General features: G+C 39.0%; 1 protein-coding gene across 1 annotated transcript in view; it reads left to right on the top strand.

Moving 5' to 3' along the window:
• The window catches only part of EYA1 (EYA transcriptional coactivator and phosphatase 1), a 161,925-nt gene that overhangs the window by 119,389 nt on the left and 22,570 nt on the right, over positions 1–19,966 (top strand). Inside the window, exon 14 of the mRNA XM_027904186.1 lies at positions 3,893–3,982. Coding sequence (XP_027759987.1) covers positions 3,893–3,982 — 90 coding nt within the window. The remainder of the gene's footprint in view (positions 1–3,892; positions 3,983–19,966) is intronic.

Genomic DNA, 19,966 nt, shown 5'->3' with positions numbered 1-19,966 from the left:
ATAAGTCGATTCTGAGAAGAAAAAAACTTTGAGGGGAGTTTTTGTTCTTTTCACCTGTATTCCTTTTTTCAATCAGTCTAACATCACCTTTTCTTATATTTATGCGCTCTGGTGAGGGCCAGAAATGCCCTTTTAAAAAATTAGATCTAAGCTGCTCACATAATCATTAAAATACAAAAGCTGGATCTTCAAACAAACAAAAATGTCCTAATTAAATAATAGGGGATTTGGCAACTTGGCTTTTAGCTCTTTTCATAATGCCTGAGTGAGTTTCATGGTGAATGACTATGAATGATGTGTGGCATTAATGCTGAAGGGATTGATTTTCTTTTCCTTATTCTCTACTCTCTCCTCCTAGCTTCTTTCTTATTCTACTCTTTTCTGTATATTCTTACTTTCTTATCCATTTTTATTACCTGCTCTCCTTTCGCTGCTGTGTTTTCTTTCTGCTTTTGTCCTTCAGCTTTGTTGGAACAAAATAACACCTTTGTTTTTCAGTTTGTGCAGTTGTGGCAAAAACAGTGGCATAAACCTCTACATTTTTATTGAAGTATCTGAATTTAATGAATTTTGTGGAATGAAATGGAATGCATGAAACTGCAGGAATATGATTTGTTCTTCCAGGAAAGAAGAACAAGAAACAAACCAAAACATTTCCATTTGCTTTTGGATATTTTTTAATGTGTACAGAGAGAGAGGTATTGATCAAATATAATGCTATCAGTTACTTAATTGGCACTAGGACTCATTGAGTTTTGGAATTTTGAAAAAGTTGGAGCTCTTCTTTAGCATCTTGGAGCAGGTGCAAATATGTCTCAGTATTGGCACTAGAAAACTGTGGTCTTTACGTACATTTCCATTCTCAGTAAACGCAGTTATATTGAGAGTCTTAAAAGGAATTTTCCTTTAAATTATAAGTTTTCCTAATGTGGTTTAATATATTTTAGAGACTGAGAAAAACAAAGCCTGGTTTCACTTAACCCTTCATTTGTGACCCGTAGGCTTAAGTGGAAAATAAACCTTGTACCCAAAGTGAACTTTCCTGTTTTTCAGCTTCTTGTTTCTCCACAAAACAAAGAAATCAAGTGGGTAGAATTTAGAAATGACATACAGGCAATGTTTTGGCTTCAATGCCAGTATTCAAAACAAAAGGCCTGCTTAAGCAGTCTGACATTGGTATTTCTTTTCTTTAGTTAAACTGTACCTCCCTCAGAGATTTGTACCTGATTTTGACCATACCTGAAAAGACACTCCGACTGAACCTGCAAATCCCAGGCAACAAGAAGAGATTGTTAGCTTTCCTACTCATTGTGTGACACCTCACAGTAATTAGCTAGCAATTAGTGGCTTAAAATTGAAAAAGAAGGTTTGGTATGGGATTATTTTTTAAAAAAAAAAACCTTATTCTAGCCCTGACTTTTTTTCAAAGTTTACAGCCCCTGCTGAAGTTTTGATGCCAGAGTTTGACCTACTATAATGGCTTAAAGCAAGGCTCTCATGCTTTTTATTAGAGCAGTTGCAAGTTTGTGACTACAAAGACAGTTAAAATCCTAATGTAGATAAGGCTTTTGCTTTTGTTAAATTTGTGTGTATCCAGAGCTACAGTTTAACACAGTTTTTGTGCTAAATGGAACTTCCTATACAAAAAGATTATGTTTGATCAAGGAGTTTTGATTTATTTGAAAAGCTATCTGTTTTCTTTCTTCTTTTAGCTTTTGTGTTATTTAATCTGACATTTTTGGTAGGTGCCAATGATTTTCTTATTTGTTTTTCTCCCAATTAAATTAACCTAATAAATGATATTATTTTAGTATTACTTTATAGAAATCTCATTCTGTTTTCTTCTGCTATGTAAAAATACCTTGGAGTGAAATGGTTGGAAAACTTTACAAAAGACTATTTTTTTCAGTCTTAGAGGTGCAGCAAAAATGTTTATTAAAAAAAAATTACCCTGAAACTTAAAATATATATATATGCAGCCATTTTTTTAAAATTAATTGTGCAGGTTCATAGTCAACACCATGGTCTGTATGCCTATTTATTCTGCTTTTCAAAATGATATTCCCATTTATGGGTGGAAGGTCAGAAGGGAATTAGTTCTATATTGTTGCATTAGCAGCTGATAATCAAGATGTAGATAGTGATCTTCGTTTGCATCTTAGACCCTTAGCCTATCTAATGCCTTTTAATAACTGGAGCAGAGGCTTCTATGGGGTGACTTTTGTTAGTGCTTGGGCACAACAGAAATCCTTGTGTAGTTAAAAAAAAAACAAAACCAAACCTGATTAACTATGTAGGATGGTGGGGTGGTAACTGGGCACAAAGATAAGCAGAAATGTCATAGGAAGAAGTAGCCTCAGGCCTAGCTAGAGAGAAAATACCACCTGCTTTCCACTCCACATGCCTACAAAAGTAAAGGTCTACACATAGAGCAACGTTAAAACAGGGAGACAGAATACTTTTGTTCATCTTTAAAGTCTTTCCATTTGAATTAAGAAGCCAAATATTCTTTTTTTTGGCCATGCCAGTTTAAAGAGAAGGCTTGTTTTTAAGGGCAGAGTTCATCATAATAGCATGATGGAATTTTTCTTTCCCATTTATAAGGGGTATTTTTTTTTGTGTTAGAAAACTTTTTATATGTTTGAGTTCAATAATAGATATTTTATTTGTTCCATGTATCTTTGTTCCTAAATTTCAAACATTCTTTTTCTTTTTAGTAGTTTTTGGGTTTTGGCATTTCCTGAGGCAGACAGTCTGACAAATCATCATTCTTTTCCAACTCTTTACTGCTGACACATTTTGCCTTTTAATCAGTAGTTACAGAAAAATGTCTGAAAGTTCAGAGATCATGTTGAAACACCTATTAATTTGATTGAGAGGTAGAAAAAGAAACTAGGGACTACATCTCTTGTTTTTTAACTGAGTTGTCATCAAGTTTAGAATACTAATTTATTTTAAGTAAAATACGGGTTGTAACTTCTGCTATTCTATTTAAAATATAATTCCTAACAAACTAACATTATTAATAGAGGGTGTTATGAGATAATATAACATGTTCTTTCAAACTCATGCTTCTGTCCACTTGGATATACTTGGCATTATAAATGAGAAACTCTATATGAAATGTATGTATTAGGCTTTCTTTTTGATTTTTCTTGTTGAAAATATATAAAACACACAAAAAAATGAAAACAAGACAAACATCTGTAATGCATTTGGTAACCACAATGCTGAACATGCTTTCTGAGTTTATTAGCTCTGTAGGAATAAGTTGTTATGGTAATTTCTGTAGAGAAGTTAAAGTGTGTTATGTATTAATAACAAACAATAGATTTGTTCACTCTGCATGGGTGGGCCAAACTGAAATCCTAATTAAAGTATGGTTTTGTGGAGAATCAAAGAGTGGTTTTAAATATAATTGCCATTTGCAAATAAAACATTACTGGTTCTTTGCTTTAAAGTCACTAGGTATTCCCAGGACTGAATCCTGTCACTTGTGACCAGTGAGAGTTTATTTTGAGGAACAATAGCATTATCATGCCTCTAGTCGCTCATAAAACTTGTGAACAGTTGTAAAATCCACAGAAGTTTTAGGTGAAATGAATTTACCCTTTCTGCACAGAGAGCAAAGAGCCTGTGCCAGGGATGCATGAGGTTGTCCACAGAGGGCCCACTGCAAAATCTCAGGGTCAGTCGCGTTAAAATCATATTTTTGAGTGTTACTAATAAGTGTCATAGTACAGGATTAGACACTTACTGAAGTTAAACCGACAAAGTAGATGTTGCATTTAATAAAAGTAGTATCTCTTGAAAAGCTGTTCTTCTAGTTTGTACTCTTGTGTATATGTTAGGCATGGTATTGATGGTGTACATGCTTAATTTCTTCTTTAAGGATCCACCCACTTCTGTGTCCCTTGGACTCCGAATGGAAGAGATGATTTTCAATTTGGCTGACACACATCTATTCTTTAATGATTTAGAAGTAAGTGTTCATTCCTTTAAAACACAGAGGTTATTTAATATTTGTCTCTTTTTTTGTGTTGTTAAATGGTTTTACAGTTATTTTTGGTTTCTCCATTTCAATATGGAAATGCTTAGAAAATAGCTGTATAGTTTGGTCATTAGGATGCATGATAACATCTACACTAAATGTCTGCACTGGCCTTCAAAGGTTACTATGGTTTAAATGGCCGAATTTTGTCCTCACTGGTTTTAGTATTTATGATGACCGTAGACAAGTTTCAGGAAGGTATACACCAAAAGCATCTAGAAACATGCAGAATTCAATTGTCTGCCATGGCCATTAAATATTAAACTTCAGCTTCTATAAACAGTTAATGACTGGGTACAGATTTCTTGCTTACATCTCGCTGTGGGCAAGTGTTACCTTAACCCCAAGGGAAACCATTAATGTTGCATAGGCTGCCTATCTCTGTTGCTGGGGGTCCTCTGCCTTCCCCAGCAGCAGGCACGATGAGTTCTGTGCCAGTGTTTCTCTGCCACTCATGCCTCTGCCCTGCAGCATGCGGCGAGGGCCTGGCGTTGGCATGCCAAGGGATTGTTTAGCCTACACAGGCTATGGTTTGGCAGTGCTTGTGAGATCATTCTAAAACTACCCAAACTGCTGAAAGAGACTGTCACTGTAATGCCTGGCTGTTTCATCTTAAAAGGGAAAAATGCAATTTCTGATCGTATTTGAATAACACGAAAACATGAAAACAGTCAGATTTCTTTCCCATCGTAGTGAAGACAGCTGTTTATTTAAAATCCAGCTGTTAAGCAAGCTTGTGGTGGGGCTGCCAACACACATTAATCATCAAGTTGTTGTTTTGCTAGATTTTAGAATAGTGTGTTATTCCAGACAGGCAAAAGAATCTAAAAGATTCAAATTCAACTTTTGCTGATCAAAGTTAATTGGCAGCAATTGGCCTTTAAATATTTCCTGATGTTTCCCTTTTCAAAATCAAGCAAAATACACCTTATTTAATAGATGAGCCAAAATCATTTGAAAAATGCCAGTGTGTGATAGACCTCAAATGTGGTTTGTCCAACATCTGTCCTATATTTTGATTTCTTTTCATCTAAAAAGAAACTACTCACAGATGATTTGGCATCTTAGTATATAATGAAATCATTTAACATGCTTTATTTTTTCTTCCATTCCTTAGAGTATTTATTTTTTTATACTTACAATAAAATATCTGATTTCTTTAAATTTTAAAGTAGTGTTTTCTTTCATTAAGATAGCTAAATGTAAAGATATGATTGTTTTGGATATAAGAAGTACCATCAGTGAGTTGCATGTGTAGGACTTATTTTTCAGATTTGTCTAAAATTGTAACAATGTTAGTTATTTTCCAAATCTGTTTCTGATTTCTGGTTTTATTTCATTTTATCCAGAGCAAAATGAGAAAGTACTACTGTATCTTACCAGCATATTCAATGAAGTTCAGTGTGTTTTCATTTTCTGTGCATAGCCAGACATGTAGCTACTTCATACATGGAAGTCAGTGTCACTGACTTTAATGGAAGTTAATCAATCACATTTTACAGATGATAGAATATCTTCTGCTAATAGACATCTTATAACCTTAACAATACAGTGTAGCAGTTCATTCACTGAAGAAATGTGAAGCTGTGTATACAAAAAAAGTACTGATCCAGGTAGTTCATGGAAGCGAAGAAGCTCACTGGATAAGCCTGGTTCATTGCATTTCTACCATAACAAGGCAGTTTATCTTGTGTCTCCAAACTCAAGCGTAATAGGGTTTTTTAATATACCCTAGTCTGTCTTCCTCATACATAGAAGCACCTAGGAGTGAACAGTTTTGTTCATGTCCTTGTACGTAAGCTCTCAGTCCTTATTCCTGGGGAACATGAGCTTCAGGTTGAAAGATCATGTCTTGTCCAAGAAAGGAAGAGCATGTTCAGCATGCACAGAGAAGCCTTCAGAAAAGTACACATTGAAAGGGCAGAAGAGAGCCTGTACTTTTTGGGAAGCAGCACGTAAGGACTAGACCTCATCACAAACAGAGGCTTTCAGTTCACCATAAATGACACATTTTTTGAAACATGTCACAGACATATGGTGTTTTTGAAGAAGCCACAGTTTGTCGTTCTTCTGAGCATCACCATTTTACTAGCACGGCCTGCCTGTTTCCCAAGGTCTGCGACCTCGGGGCAGATTCCTCGTATCCATCTCAGAAACTCAAAGTCCTTGCTTGGTGGTTTGGAAGTTCAGGCTGCTTACATCTTGACAGGCTTCCATGAAAACTGGGGGAAATTTGGATGTGCCTCAGGCTTAAAGCATCTGTTCTCACTGATGAAGGACTGAGTCTGAAAGATCTAGTGGTGGCCCTGCTCAGGCCTAAGCTTTCCAGTTCATGTGCACAAGCACCTAGGCTGTTGGGGATCAAGATGTTTATAGCAACACTGCCAGTGAGCCACAGAGCTTGGGTATCCTTGCCCAGCAATAGGATGAAGGCAAACAAAGCTGGATTTGGAACATATCTAACCCACAGTGTAGGCATATCTTTAGGTCTAGGCATAATTCAAAGTGGGAACCTGAAAGCTGATGTTTTCCAGCTCACCCAGGCTCAGAGGGAACCCTTCCTGGCATATAGGGAGACTGGGTTTACGGGCAGGCAATCATCAGTCATAACTTTGGCCTATGATGCACATTTTTCCAGATACCACAAGTTAATGTTTTTAAATAAAAATCTTCTTTCATCCAACACATTCCAGAAAACTCTATAATCAGAACAGCTCTCTTGTTATCCAAGTAAAAATACTTTTTCTTCTTATAAACTGCTGAAGACTGATTTAACATTTTAAATGCAAAGGGCAGAGTTGCAGCAGTGATCTCTGAAGCACAGCTTGATTTGTTTATGACCTAACTGGCTTCTCAAAGCTCAACCTAGAGATGTATTTAATATTATTAGGTTAAATTCTAAACTTCAGGAGTCAATTTTTAGTCTGTATAAAGGCAGTAAATGCCAATGTGTATCAGTTGCAAGCCCATCTGAATTTAGCAAGGGATAAAGCCAGGTAAAGGAATCATCTAATTTCATGTATGTTGCTCTATATGTAATAGTGGTAAATAGAAGAATGTTATGTGTAACTGAAATTTTCAAACTCAGTGAAATAATTCAGTCACATCTCACTGAAGATCTCTACTTCTGAAGTCAGAATTCTGTTTTTGAATGGCTGAGCTACATTTAGATTTGCAGTTAATTACTGCACCCTTGTATTAGTTCTTAGTTTACTGCTTTGAGAAAATTGAAATAAATGGCTTATTTCCTTCACTTTGTGCAGATTTATTTGGACATATTAATTCCAAAGTGATGTAATAGCAAGTAATTTCAGATCTTGAAGACCATTCCTTAAACAGCATGCTAAAGGGGAATGATGAGGGTTTTTTACATCCTGAAAGGAAAAAATGTATGTATACTTCTGTATAATTTGATCTAAGTACCATCATAAACAGTGTTTTCTTGAATTAGTTGTAGTTTCATAATGCAATTAGAGGAGTGTACTAGGCCAAACAGTAGAGAAAAGTACAGTGTTCTCAAAATTTAGATTCCAAAATCTGTATTTGGGCTTCTAAATAAGAAATTTGGGGGTTCAGTATTGAATTTTTTCACTTAAATATCTCATACTCTTTGTTCTATAGTTGAATTTTAATTGTGTGCAGGAGGGAATAACTACATTGATGCAGTGCTCTCAAGAGAGCCAGAGTTACCTCATCTGAAAACAATGTTTGATTTTACATGCTGATTATGTTGTGATAGGGATAATAAGGTATAATGTTTTAATGGTGTATGCAAAGCAATTACACATATTAGGTATTTTAGGAGGTATGCTCCAGTTTTTTAGGGAAATTAGCAACTTGATGATAGGACTGAAATGTGACATCTGCCTATCTCATCACTCACCAAAGTGATCAGTTCCAGTGCAGGTGTTTTCTAGAGCAGAGTGGGGGATCATGGCTTACAAGGGAAATATCCTGAGCCAGGGAAATCCCAGGATTTCCAAGAGCAGACAATTCTCATGAGAATGGCTTGTTCTCCTGGCATATGCAAGGCCAGGAGTTATGGTGGCCACCCTTGCCTCCCACCAAAGGCAGCCTTAGTGAGCCCTGTGACAGGAGCCTTGTGACCTGCACAACCAGGACAGGCAGACAGGTTGAAGTATGGTAGTTTGCTCAGGAGGCTGTGCAGGGAGGACACCTTCTCAAAGGAGGGACATTCCACTGGCCTTGAAGTCTGCATAAACCAGCAACTAGGCACTATTTTGTGGCCATCTGCACAGGTCAAGGGCACTCATCCTACTCGACCCCCAAGGCAGAACGGTGAGCACTCATCTGAGAGCAAAGGCTGCAGCTCCAACAGTGGATCTGCACCATCTGCTCCAGCAGTGGCCAGTGCCTCTACCCAGACAGACCTGCCAAAGGGAGAGGCTGCAGTGCAGAATTCCACCTGCCGAAAGTGCCGAGACCTTTCCCCTGGGGCAGTGACAGGCAGCAGACCTGCCTGCCAAAGGGGTGCCAGGTGGAGGACCTCCTGTGGCAGGTGGCTGAGCTGCAGGAGGCAGTGGAAAGGCTGCATAACAGCAGGGAGGCTGAGGAGGAGTTGGATAGCAAGTTCCAAGTACAATCTGCAGAAGATACACAGCCCACAGCCAAAAACTCCTCCATTGGCGCAGAAGGGAGAGGGGCCAATAGTGTAGAAGAATATAAGCCTTCAAGGGCAAGGACCTGCAAGAGGAAGGCACTTCTGCAAGGCCTAAGGTGCCCATGCAGAACAAATTCTGTGCAGATTGAAAAGATCAGACCGGGGCAGATGTTGGAGCTGAGTAAGGAGCCCAACCTGCACCCCATATAACAATGAGAGCAACTAAGAGAAGGCAAGAGGTGACAATAGTAAACAATTTACTTCTGAGGCAACTCTTGTTTGCCAACCTGATGTACTCTCTAGAGAGATGTACTGTTTACCAGGGCCACAGGGCTGTCACCAAGAGTCTTCCAAGCTTTATACAGTCCACTGACTTCTATCTGCAGCTGTTGTTTCACATGGGCACCAGTGATACAGCCAGAAGCAGTTTGAGGAGTATCAGAATGAATTACAGAGCCCTGGAAGCAGCACTGAGGGACTCTGGAGTGCAGGTAGTGTTTTTGTCAATCCTGGGAGCCAAAGGGAAGGAGTTTGAAAGGGCCAGTTGAATCTGGTAAATCAACAAATGGTTTCAGGACACGTACCACAGCTATTTAGATCACGGGACTCACTTTGAGGAACCAGGTCTACTGGAGGATGATGGGCTTCATGTCTCAGAGGAGGGAAAGAGCATCTTCAGTCATAGGCTTGTCAAGATGGGGAAGAGGGCTTGAGACTAAAGTTGCTGGAGCAGGGGAATGTCAATCCATCCCACTCCTACCAGTCTGATGCCAGTGGCAGCAGTAGGTGCCCAGAGCCTGGAAAGAGATCACAGGTCAGCAGAAGAGCACCTGAAGAGCAACACAAAGGAATTCCAACCACCCCAGCCAGTAAGTTGGCTTGATCAGGAGCCCATCTTAAATGCTTCTATGCAAACACAAAGACCCATAGGGAGTAAAGGAGGAATTAGAGGTGTGTGCATGCCTGCAGGTTCTGCAATCTTATTGGCGACACAAGGACTAGTCAGATGACTCTTGTGATTGGAGTGTTGGAATGAAAATATACAGACTCTTTAATAGAGACAGGCAGGGGAGATGAGGAGGAGGTGTAAGTGGATGTCAATGCTGGAGTGCATGGAGTGCTACCTCAGAATGGATAAGGAGCTGACTGAGAGCTTACGAGTCAGGATTAAAGGGAGAGCAGGGACAGGTGACATTAAGTGGGGACCTGCTATAGACTACCTGACCAGGAAGGTTGAGTGGATGAGGCACTGTATAGACAGATAAGAGCAGCCTCACACTGACCTTATCCTCACGGGAAGCTTCAGCCACCCCAGTCTCTGTTGGAGGGACAACACAGCAGGCCATAAGCAATCCAGGAGGTTTCTGTAAGGCATTACTGACAACTTCCTTCTCCAAGTGATAGAGGAACCAAAAAGGAGAGGTGCTATGCTGGACCTTGTTCTCACCAACAAGGAAGGCTAGTGGAGAATGTGAAGCTCAAGGGCAAGCTTGACTACAGTGACCATGAAAGAGGGGAGTTGAAGATCCCTAACTTAGGACAGCAAGGAGGGTGCACAGGAAGCTCACTACCCTGGACTTTTGGAGAAAGACTTTGACCTCTTCAGGGATCTGCTTGGTAGAGTACCATGGAATAAATCCCTGGAGGGAAGAGAGGTCCAAGAAAGATGATTTAATATTCAAGAATCACCTCCTTCAAGTTCAGGAATGAAATGATGCATCCCAAAAAGGAGGATGCAGTCAACACACTGGATGGAAGGGATGCAGAGGGACCTTGAAAGGTGTGGGCCCATGCAAACCTCATGATGTTCACCAAGGCCAAATGCAACAGGCTGCATCTGGATTGAGCAGTCCTAAGCACAAGGGCTGAGTGGAGAATTAATTGAGAGCAGCCCTGGATAGAAGGATTTGGAGGTGTTCGTGGGCAAGCAGCTCAACATAACTCAGCAATGTGCACTTGCAGCCTAGAAAGCCAACCATATCTTGGGCTGCATCAAAAGAAGCATGACCAGTAGGTCAAGGAAGGTGAGACCCCCCATGAGACCTCACTAGGAGTGCTACATCCAGCTCTGGGGCCCCCACTAAAAGAAGAGCATAGAGTGAGTCCAGAGGAGGGCCATAAGGGTGATCAGACAACTGGAGCACCTCTCATATGAGGAAAGACTGGGAAACTTGGAGTTGTTCAGCCTAGAGAAGAGAAAACTCCAGGAAGACCTCCCTGTGGCCTTCCGATACCTAAAGGAGAGATACAGAGGGATATTTTACAAGGCATATTGTGATAGGACAAGGAATGATGGCTTCAAACTGGCAGAGAGTAGATGTAGATTAGATATTAGGAAGAAATTCTGTACAATGAGGGTGGTGAGACACTGGAACAGGTTGCCCAGAGAAGTTATGGTTGCCCCTTCCCTGGAAATGTTTAAGGCCGGGTTGGATGGGGCTCTGAGGAACCTGGTCAAGAGGAAGGTACTCCTTCCCACAACAGAGGGGTTGGAACTAGATGATCTTTAAGGTCCCTTCCTATCCTAGCCATTTTATGATTCAATAATTCTATGATTCTGCCTGTATATTTAAAGACTATTTATTTATGTATTTATAGTGACCCTTTAAAAATTTGGTTTAATAATTTTTTTGGCATATCGGTTGCATATTGTAACTAGGTACGCTAAAGAAATAATTGGTGGTAGTGAATTATTAGGAACATCCTATTTTAAAAAGTTAGTTCAGTGTTTTGCAAACTTGGTTCTAAAATGTCACCATCTCACTAGATCTGTTCCTTTGAGATATATACCAAAGCTGAAAATGACACTTATTAGGCCTTTTTTTTTTAATCTTACATAACACTTTTTCTTATTAATAGAATACTTTTTTCTGTTTGTGTTGAATTCTGTTGAAGTAATTAAAAGCAAATTAACTTTCAGTTCTATTCATTATTTTTTCCTTTAGAATTCTTATTTCTGTCTTTCAGTTTTTTGGTGTGGGCTTTTGTGGGAAGGTTCAAAATAAGATAATATACTATGATATTAGAAAAAAATTAATTTTGTCACCTCTGACAAATGCGGTAATGCATTGGGCACAGTCATGGTGGTTAGCATTAAATTTTCTGCCATTTGTGAAGGATATATAAGGCACATTCATGACTTCACAAACCACTTCTGGTTGTGAAGTCTCTATATGCAAAGTGATGATATATGCATGAGAGTCATCTATAGTGAATGGCAGTATGATAAGAGTTTTTCAGCTACATTAGTTGATGTATTTAATGATAAAAGATGAGGAATGCTGTCAGATATTACTGTAAAGCAGTAACTGGTTCTTTGAAAAAAAAATAGTTATATTCTAACAATTAGGAATTGACTAATTTCTCCCCATATTCTTACTTAAAATCCACCTGGTTGTGTATTAATGTGTTCTTGATGGAAATTCAGAACACAGTCTCTTCTGTGTGTCAAAAAGAGCTGCATGACTGCATTGTGATTTCAACTATGGCATTACTTCACATTAATGAACCTCTAAGCCTCTGCATTAGCATATTACTGTGCATGGACCCCTCTGGAAAGCTGCCTGCATTACAGTTGCATATGACTTCCATAACATGCAGCTCTGTCATTAAGCACAGTTGTTTGGAGCATCAGCCTGGGGCAGACAGCAGCCGAGGTGCTCACATCCCAGCCTGGCTACCAGGCTCTTCTGTCCTGCCCACTTGCCACCAGCAAGGTTTGCCGGTCCTCCCCTACTGAGGAGCAGCACAAGAGCAGCTTCTGTATTACTGTAACTGTCCTGCCTCTACACTCCATTAAATAAAGTTAGATTAATACAGAAACACTGTACAAATCCTACACTTTACACATACGGGAATCCATTCCAGATCCCATGAAGCACCAAGATGCTGTCTTACACAGATGCATCTTTTCAGAGTTTGAAGCCAAGAATAGATAGAGTTTATGTCCTTGCACTCTCACATTGTGTTTGACCTGAAAACCTCCTCCTTCCACCCACATTGCAATAAATCCTTCCAGGACTCCTGTAAGTCTCCAACTGCTAGCTCGGATTTACTCAGATCTAGAAGTTGATAGGAAGAAATTAACTGCCAGGTATTGTTTATGACAATTGCTTTTTGTGTATTGTTTCCTGCATAATGTACTATGTGGAAGTGCCTGCTCTCCTTGTATGCGACTCCCGATCACTGGACTACCAGTATTTATCAGCACTACCTCTCCCTCCTATTCCTTCTCAAGCTCAGGACTGCGTGAAGTGCAGCTTTTTTTCTTGAAATGTGACTGAGATGTCTGACACACAGCAGTGTGCTGAGCCCTTCTGTTCCCTAAAGAAACATAAAGGCCCACTAAGGCCCACATTGCAGTGCAGACTCTCATGTCACTAAAGCAGATGGTGATACACTCTGTACTAACACCAGGCACTACAGGGATTTCCAAGATGGGAGATCGTAGTGAGAGCTCAGGGCTAAGAAAGGGATCAACTAAAACCCAGCACAGCATCTGTAAAGTACAATCATACAGCAGAACTCCTTGAACATTAGTCCCTCTTTGGCCTTTGCCTTCAGTTCTTACAGGTGAAACCAGGCTGCCTCCCAGCTGCTGGAAGCAAATGTACCATATAAATCACTTCTGGCCCTCAAGGAGAACTTTTTGCATGACGGGGACATATATTCTCTTTTCATCAGCCTGAAAATTTTCTCCTTTGTAGGTATCAGTAACACTGCAGGAGACTAAGTGACTTTCCTCCCAGGTTCTTCAGTGACCGTGCACACAGCTACATCCCCAGTGTACCATGCAGTGCCCCGTAGGAATGCCTTTGAAGCAATACAGCCATATGTTCTGTTTCTTTAATCTGAAGGAGAAAGGGAAACTGTTTCCCCTCAGACCTGGGTACTTTAATACGCCACAGATTTGGGCTGGTAACTTTTAGCACAGTAGCAATCTGAAGCATGATTTGGGATCATGGGCTTTATGATAATACGCTTTATTGAATTCATTACTACATTCAGCAGACTTACCGTGTGCAGGTTATTGCACATCTCAAAGAACCATGACCACTGTAGGGTAAAATGCTCCTCTTTCTGAAAGCATTTTAGCACATCTGGTCCTAGAGTCAACTAATCTAACAAATGAAGTGCTTGGATGCAAGCCAGCCCTTAAGTGCAGGCTTTGAGCAAGCTCCAAAGCAAGCTGGGAGAGCAGGTTGGCCACTATTACCAGTATAGAAGTCCATCATTTATTCTCCTATACTTTGTGGAAATGTGGAGCCAGCTTTGGACAGGCATGACAAGTGTGATGTTGCATAGATTTGAATTTAACTAAGTTGTATGGATGTCCATGGTAAGTGATGGGAGTTAGGGACGCTGCAGGCACACCAAGGAAGTGGAGGAGGAGGATTGTGAAAATTCTATTACCAGAGAGACAAGCTTTTTCAACTTCTCTGCATGGAAAAAATCAGATCAAGATCATATTGTGTCTGAAGCTGTGCTCCAAGCTTTCAGCATTCACAGAGTCAGCCTTTGCTGACATTAGGTACTAATCACTTGTCTGGTGTTCATATTTTACATATGTATTTGTGGAGATGACATGACACAAGGTCAGTGTTCATGGTTCCCAGTACTTTGTAATTCCTGGCATAAATTCTCTCTCTACTGACACCCTTAGAAAATGTGTTTATTCAAACAACTTTAAAAAAAATACAAAACATTGGAAATAGTCATCCAAGAAAACTTTCCACTTTTTGATTGTATTTGTTCACTCCTTTTCTATTGTGTTTTTAGTTTGGATGATTTTTGTAAGTTGAAATTGCTCCAGTTTGAGTTATTCATACATTTCAAGTAAACTCTGATTTTTAAAGCCACTGGTTAAAAAACACCCCAACATTTAGAGCAGAAGGGCATCAGTCATCACCAATCATGGCAAGTGTTTCAGGTGTCTGTACTTGTGAGCTAGAGCTAGTATGAACTCCATGTAGTCAACTGGTACTGGGGCTTCTGTTTGGGATGCCTAGATTTTATTTTAGTACAAAGGAGCTAAAGAGTAGGCAGGTATGTTTTGTGAAGAAATACATGGACACGCAAATTGCCCACTATAGTAAAGAGCATTTCACAGAATCATAGAATGGTTTGGGTTGGAAGGAACCTCTAACAATCATCTAGCCCAATGCCCCCTGCCATGGGCAGTGGCATCTTTCAGTAGACCAGGTTGCTCAGCGCCCCATCCAACCTGCCCTTGAACACTGCCAGGGATGGGACATCCACAGCTTCTCTGGGCAACCTGTTCAAGTGCCTCATCAGCCTCACAGTAAAGAATTTCTTCCATATACCTAATTTAAATCTACTGTCTTGCAGTTTAAAACCATTACCTCTTACTCACTGTCCTATCAGTACAGGCCTTAGTAAAAAGTCTGTCCCTCTCTTTCTTCTAAGTCCATTTTGTATATTGAAAAGTCACAGTTGGGTCACCCCAGAGCCTTCTCTGCTCCATGCTAAACCCCAGCTTTCTCAGCCTGTTTTCACAGGAGCGGTGCTCCCGCCCTCTGGTCATCTTCGGCCCTCCAGATGTGCTCTAACAGGTCCATGTCTTTCCTGTGCTGAGGACCCCAGAGCTGGAAGCAGTACTCCAGGTAGGGTCTCATCAGAGCAGAGTAGAAGGGGAAAGGGGAAAATCACCTCCCTCAGCCTCCTGGCCATGCCTTTTCTGATGTAGCCCTGCGTGCTATTGGCTTTCTGGGCTGTTAATGCACATTGCTGGCTTATATCCAGGTTTTTTTATCCACCAGTATCCCCAGGTCCTTCTCGGCAGGGCTGCTCTCTATCAGTTCACCACCCAGCTTCTACTGCTATGGGTGTTTGTCCCAACCCAGCTGCAGGACCTTGCCCTTTACTGAATTTCATGAAGTTCACACTAGCTCACTCCTAAAGCCTGTCAAGGTCCCTCTGATGGCATCCCATTTGTCAGTGGAATACAGGGTAGTCATAAAAGGTTTGTGGTAGGCAGGAAGCTAACTTTTATTGGTATTGGACCCATCTCCAAGATGGTATCCTAAAAGAAACTTTTATCAAAATAACAAAACACGTTTTGTTTACGTGTTCTCCCAAATTACACATTCAAAGGTGTTCCTTTCAGTGACAGAATGAAAGTTCTTGACCTCTTCCCAGGAAATAAAATACCAAATTCTGGCATGCTTTTCACGGTAAAAATTGTACCTACCCACTTGCAGCTAGGTTCTGCAGAGCCTGAAATATCAAATCAACTAGTTCAGGAGACAGCGTGTGGAAGGACAGCAGTAGGGTACCTGGAAGCCATTGTAATACTTGCATCAAAGCTGTATAGAGGCAGGGTCTGTTACTGGAGTCACAGATCCACCCCAGGTATGGCAGCTTTAATTGCGACAGAAACCGTAGTGTTGTGCTGCAGAGGAAGGCTCTGAATAGTAACAAGAAGATTGCTGTGTAATGAAGGACATTAGACAGCACTTTGAAAATTCTCTTATAGGCAGTTATGAAACCATATACTCGTTCTAAAAAACTGACTAAGGTTTGATGGAAATTGGGAGGTGCAAAACTGACTATAAGAAATGTAACAACTTGAGAACTTTGTAGTCTATTTTCATGCTTATACTGTCAATCTTTTAGCAGATTTCAATACACTGACTTACTGCTGACACATATAAACACCTGCCCTTAATGAATTTTTATTTTTGAGAGATTGCAAAGTTCTCGATGTCTGCCACAGAGCTTTTCTACCAAAGCAGATCATTCTCTAAGCAAAGACGTCATACATTGCTTGATGGTTAGCCTGTTAGATACAAAACTGAGTAATGATGTGATTCATCCCAAAGGCCTCTTGAGTGCCAGAATTATAATTTCAGATTTGATGGGTTCACTTTATTAGTTTAATTATCCCATAAGTCTGAAATAATAGAAGAGTAATGTCAAATAAATAAATAAATAGTTGATATTAATGGTAAAAGCAGTTAATGTAGCTATTAATAAATTTATTGCTTTTCTTTTATTCTTGCATAGAGAGGCTTCTCTTTGGCTTCTAATATTTCATGGCACTGATGTGAACAATTTTTTTTTACATTTTATTTAAATATTATGAATTTGATACACTGAACAAAAGCCTGTCTACGGCTACAGATGTCAAGCCTCCAGTTATGACTCGTTCATAATGCTTTCATGAGTTTCCTAAGTGTTCCATTATTAGTTTATAATCTAAAAAGTTTCACAAATTCAAATAACATTCCTGAGCAGCAGATTTTGTGTTTTGGTCTCTGATGAAGTTGACAGATGTGTAAAATCTCATACAGCCAGTCAAGTCCCTGGTGCAGCTGCAAGTGCTGAAGAGTACAAGTTATTCCAGCTAAGATCAACATTAATTTACACTCAAATACCTTTCCCAGCCCAGCCTTTCTATTCACATAATGCAGTTATTTTGTGCTGATTCCACTACTTTGAGGCAAACTGTTTTTTTCTCACTGGAATCTTCTAATGCAAAACCCAGAAGATAAACTGAAGAGAGGATAATAGTCACCTTTATAGAAGTTCTCTCCTGATTGATGTAGGTACCATCTTAAACTACAGATCTCAGATTTGTATTGTTCAGGTTGGTGTTTTGACTGGATTAGTCTCTGAAAATTATGTACTTAAATTATTTTAAGAAAGCTAGGTGAAACTAAGTTTCATACTCACGTGACACTTTGCAGGATGAGAGCACGTGAGACAATCCTCACATAAATACAAAGATTTGAAACCACAGCATAAGCATCTTAGCAATATGCGTGGTAGGTAGTTTCTATCAACCTCTTTGTCCTAGACTTAATTTTGGCATGAATTTACAATGTTATTCACAAGATGTCTGATATCTTGAAAGCCATCATGCAGTTTGTGCTGGTGCGGTTATGTGTGAGTGCTGTGATTGAAGTTTAAATGTTAAGAAAATATGAATACGCATGACTTTTAAACAGATCTGTTTATGCTGGCTTTTGAGGGGTGGGGAGTGGTAGGAATTATATTAAAATGTTGCTACAGGGAGAAAAATCGAGAAATGTCTTTCATTCATTTTCCTTCAAAAGCATATAAGGGGTACTTGAAGTTCGTTCCCAAAATGTTTGAGTTTCACAGTCTCAGGAGATTTCTACTGTTTCAGTGTGGTTACAATAAGACCTCTATCTGAATTTCATCCAGTTCAATGGTCTAATGAAACTGTAAAGAAAGGGGCAGAGGATTATTCCCTTTACTCATTGTAGTATCACCTTTATTTTTCTGTGTTTAAAGTAAAATTTGGTTGCTGTTAATAGCACTTGTAAAATTTTTCTTTTGATATGGCCAAGAAGCTGGGTGATTCTGTTGTGGACTAAAACTATCCTAAAATGTGCTATTGAAGCGTGAGGCTTTATGAGGACTTAAAAAAATGTAAACAAGAAGTTTAACAAAAGAAACAATGAGATATTGAAGGAATGAAGTATTTGGTTTATTTTTTTTTTCCCCCCAAGATCCTTATCCAGTCAGAACAAGGCAGTCCAGACACTATCTTCAGGTTACCTGTACTATGATGCAGTCAGGAGATGATAGTTCTTACATGTTCACTGACAGCAGAGTACAGACTGCTGACATGAATACTGAGCTCAGCTGAAATACTGTCACAAGAAAGATCAGCTTTATCTAAGCAAACGATGCTTTCTGAACTGTAGAAAATCAATCAGCTGAAAGATCTCAGCTTTTTCTTCTGCATATTTGTATAACTCACATTGCAAATTTAAAATGTGGATGCACAGGGGAATAATGCCTTCCCTAGCATCAGTAGGCAAACGCAAGGGATAGTTGTAGCAGCAGTTAGAACTCGAGCGTTTGTAGGATTTTTTTTCTGAAAGTTTTGTCTGAAAAGTTTAAAAATACAAGTCAAATATTTCAATTCACTTATTGGAACAAAATGTATATATTTTTCTTAAGTGTGCATTTACAAGTCCAAATCTCCTGTTATGGCCTTGGTCAAATGAATTTAGCATAAATCCAGTCACGATTACCTACAAACAAGGGCATACAAACAGAAAAAAAGAAAGACAGTGAGAACATACACTGACTTTTGCTCTATCACTTTAATAAATTCGGACAGAAATTTGAATATAGGGAACCTCTGGCTCCCAAACTGTCAAGAGGTCTGACTAACATAACTAATGTCTCTTTTCTGAATCTAATCTCCATTAGTTTGGTGTTTAATGCAGCAAATATAATGACTAACAGTAGTGTCTTCCACAAGAAAAAAACCATAAAGCATACAAAGGTTTTTAATTGTTCTATTATATTGTAAAGTCATAAATCTTTCTTTACCATAGGAAGGTAGGAGAAACAATAAAGTTTTGTATGACTGTAAATTTTTAGTTTCTAATCAAAACCACACTCAAACATCTATGTAATGTAATATTTCAAGTATTTGAAAAGAGTCAGTGATTTTTAATACTGTATATTAAGCAAAAACACTGAATACTCCCAATTCAGTATTTTTTAATTATTATTTAAATTTTACTTAAAGGAAGTACTGTGAAAAAAATAATTTTAAAAACTTGCCAACTACAAGAAAGCTTTTACTAAGAAATTAAACAGCAGTGTGGTAATAAAGCTTTTATATATGAACTACATGTGGTCATACAAAGGGTTAAGCTATGTGATTTGAGGATAAAAGGTTTCCTGAGTTGACTGTTATTCCTATGGTCTGCCAACAACTTTGCAATAAATGGAATGATTTTTATGGGAATGTGGTTATTCACAGCAAGACTACAGTTGGTGTCAGTATGAAAAATTCTTCTTTAGTAGATTCTCTCAGCAGGGATAACAGATCTGAAAGAAAGGCAAAAAGAAGTTACAGAGAACTCTGGCTGGTGTTGGTGACAAATTATGTTTACGAAACGATGGGTTAACTCATTGAAAAAGGAGAAATTAGAACAACCGTAAATCAGAGTCTTGCTCCTCTAAGTGTTGCTGTTCCAAAACAAGTTACCTGTGATTGTATTGTTTAATAGCTTATTTTTCTTGTCTATAATGTGAGTGAGACTTCTAGGCTTTTAGTTGTGGGAGTGTAAAATAATGCTTCAGAAATCAGTAAACTTACTGCAAAGTTACCCCACAGTCCATGAGAGAACACAAAATATTGGTAGGTATGTATTAAAATAGTTCAGGAGAAAGGAGGGGGAAAAAAATCACTTGATTAGAATATAGTATTAATTTCTAATTATTTGTTATATTTATAATGTTTATAAATTCTATTATTTCTTAGTATCACTTGTCTATTTTTT

This window comes from Empidonax traillii, unplaced genomic scaffold (assembly GCF_003031625.1).
Source record: "Empidonax traillii isolate 1590-97213 ecotype Southwest subspecies unplaced genomic scaffold, ASM303162v1 scaffold1016:size208863, whole genome shotgun sequence".
NCBI lineage: Eukaryota > Metazoa > Chordata > Aves > Passeriformes > Tyrannidae > Empidonax > Empidonax traillii.
The sequence above is the reverse complement of the archived record's forward strand: the minus strand, read 5'-3'. Positions and strand labels throughout refer to the sequence as shown.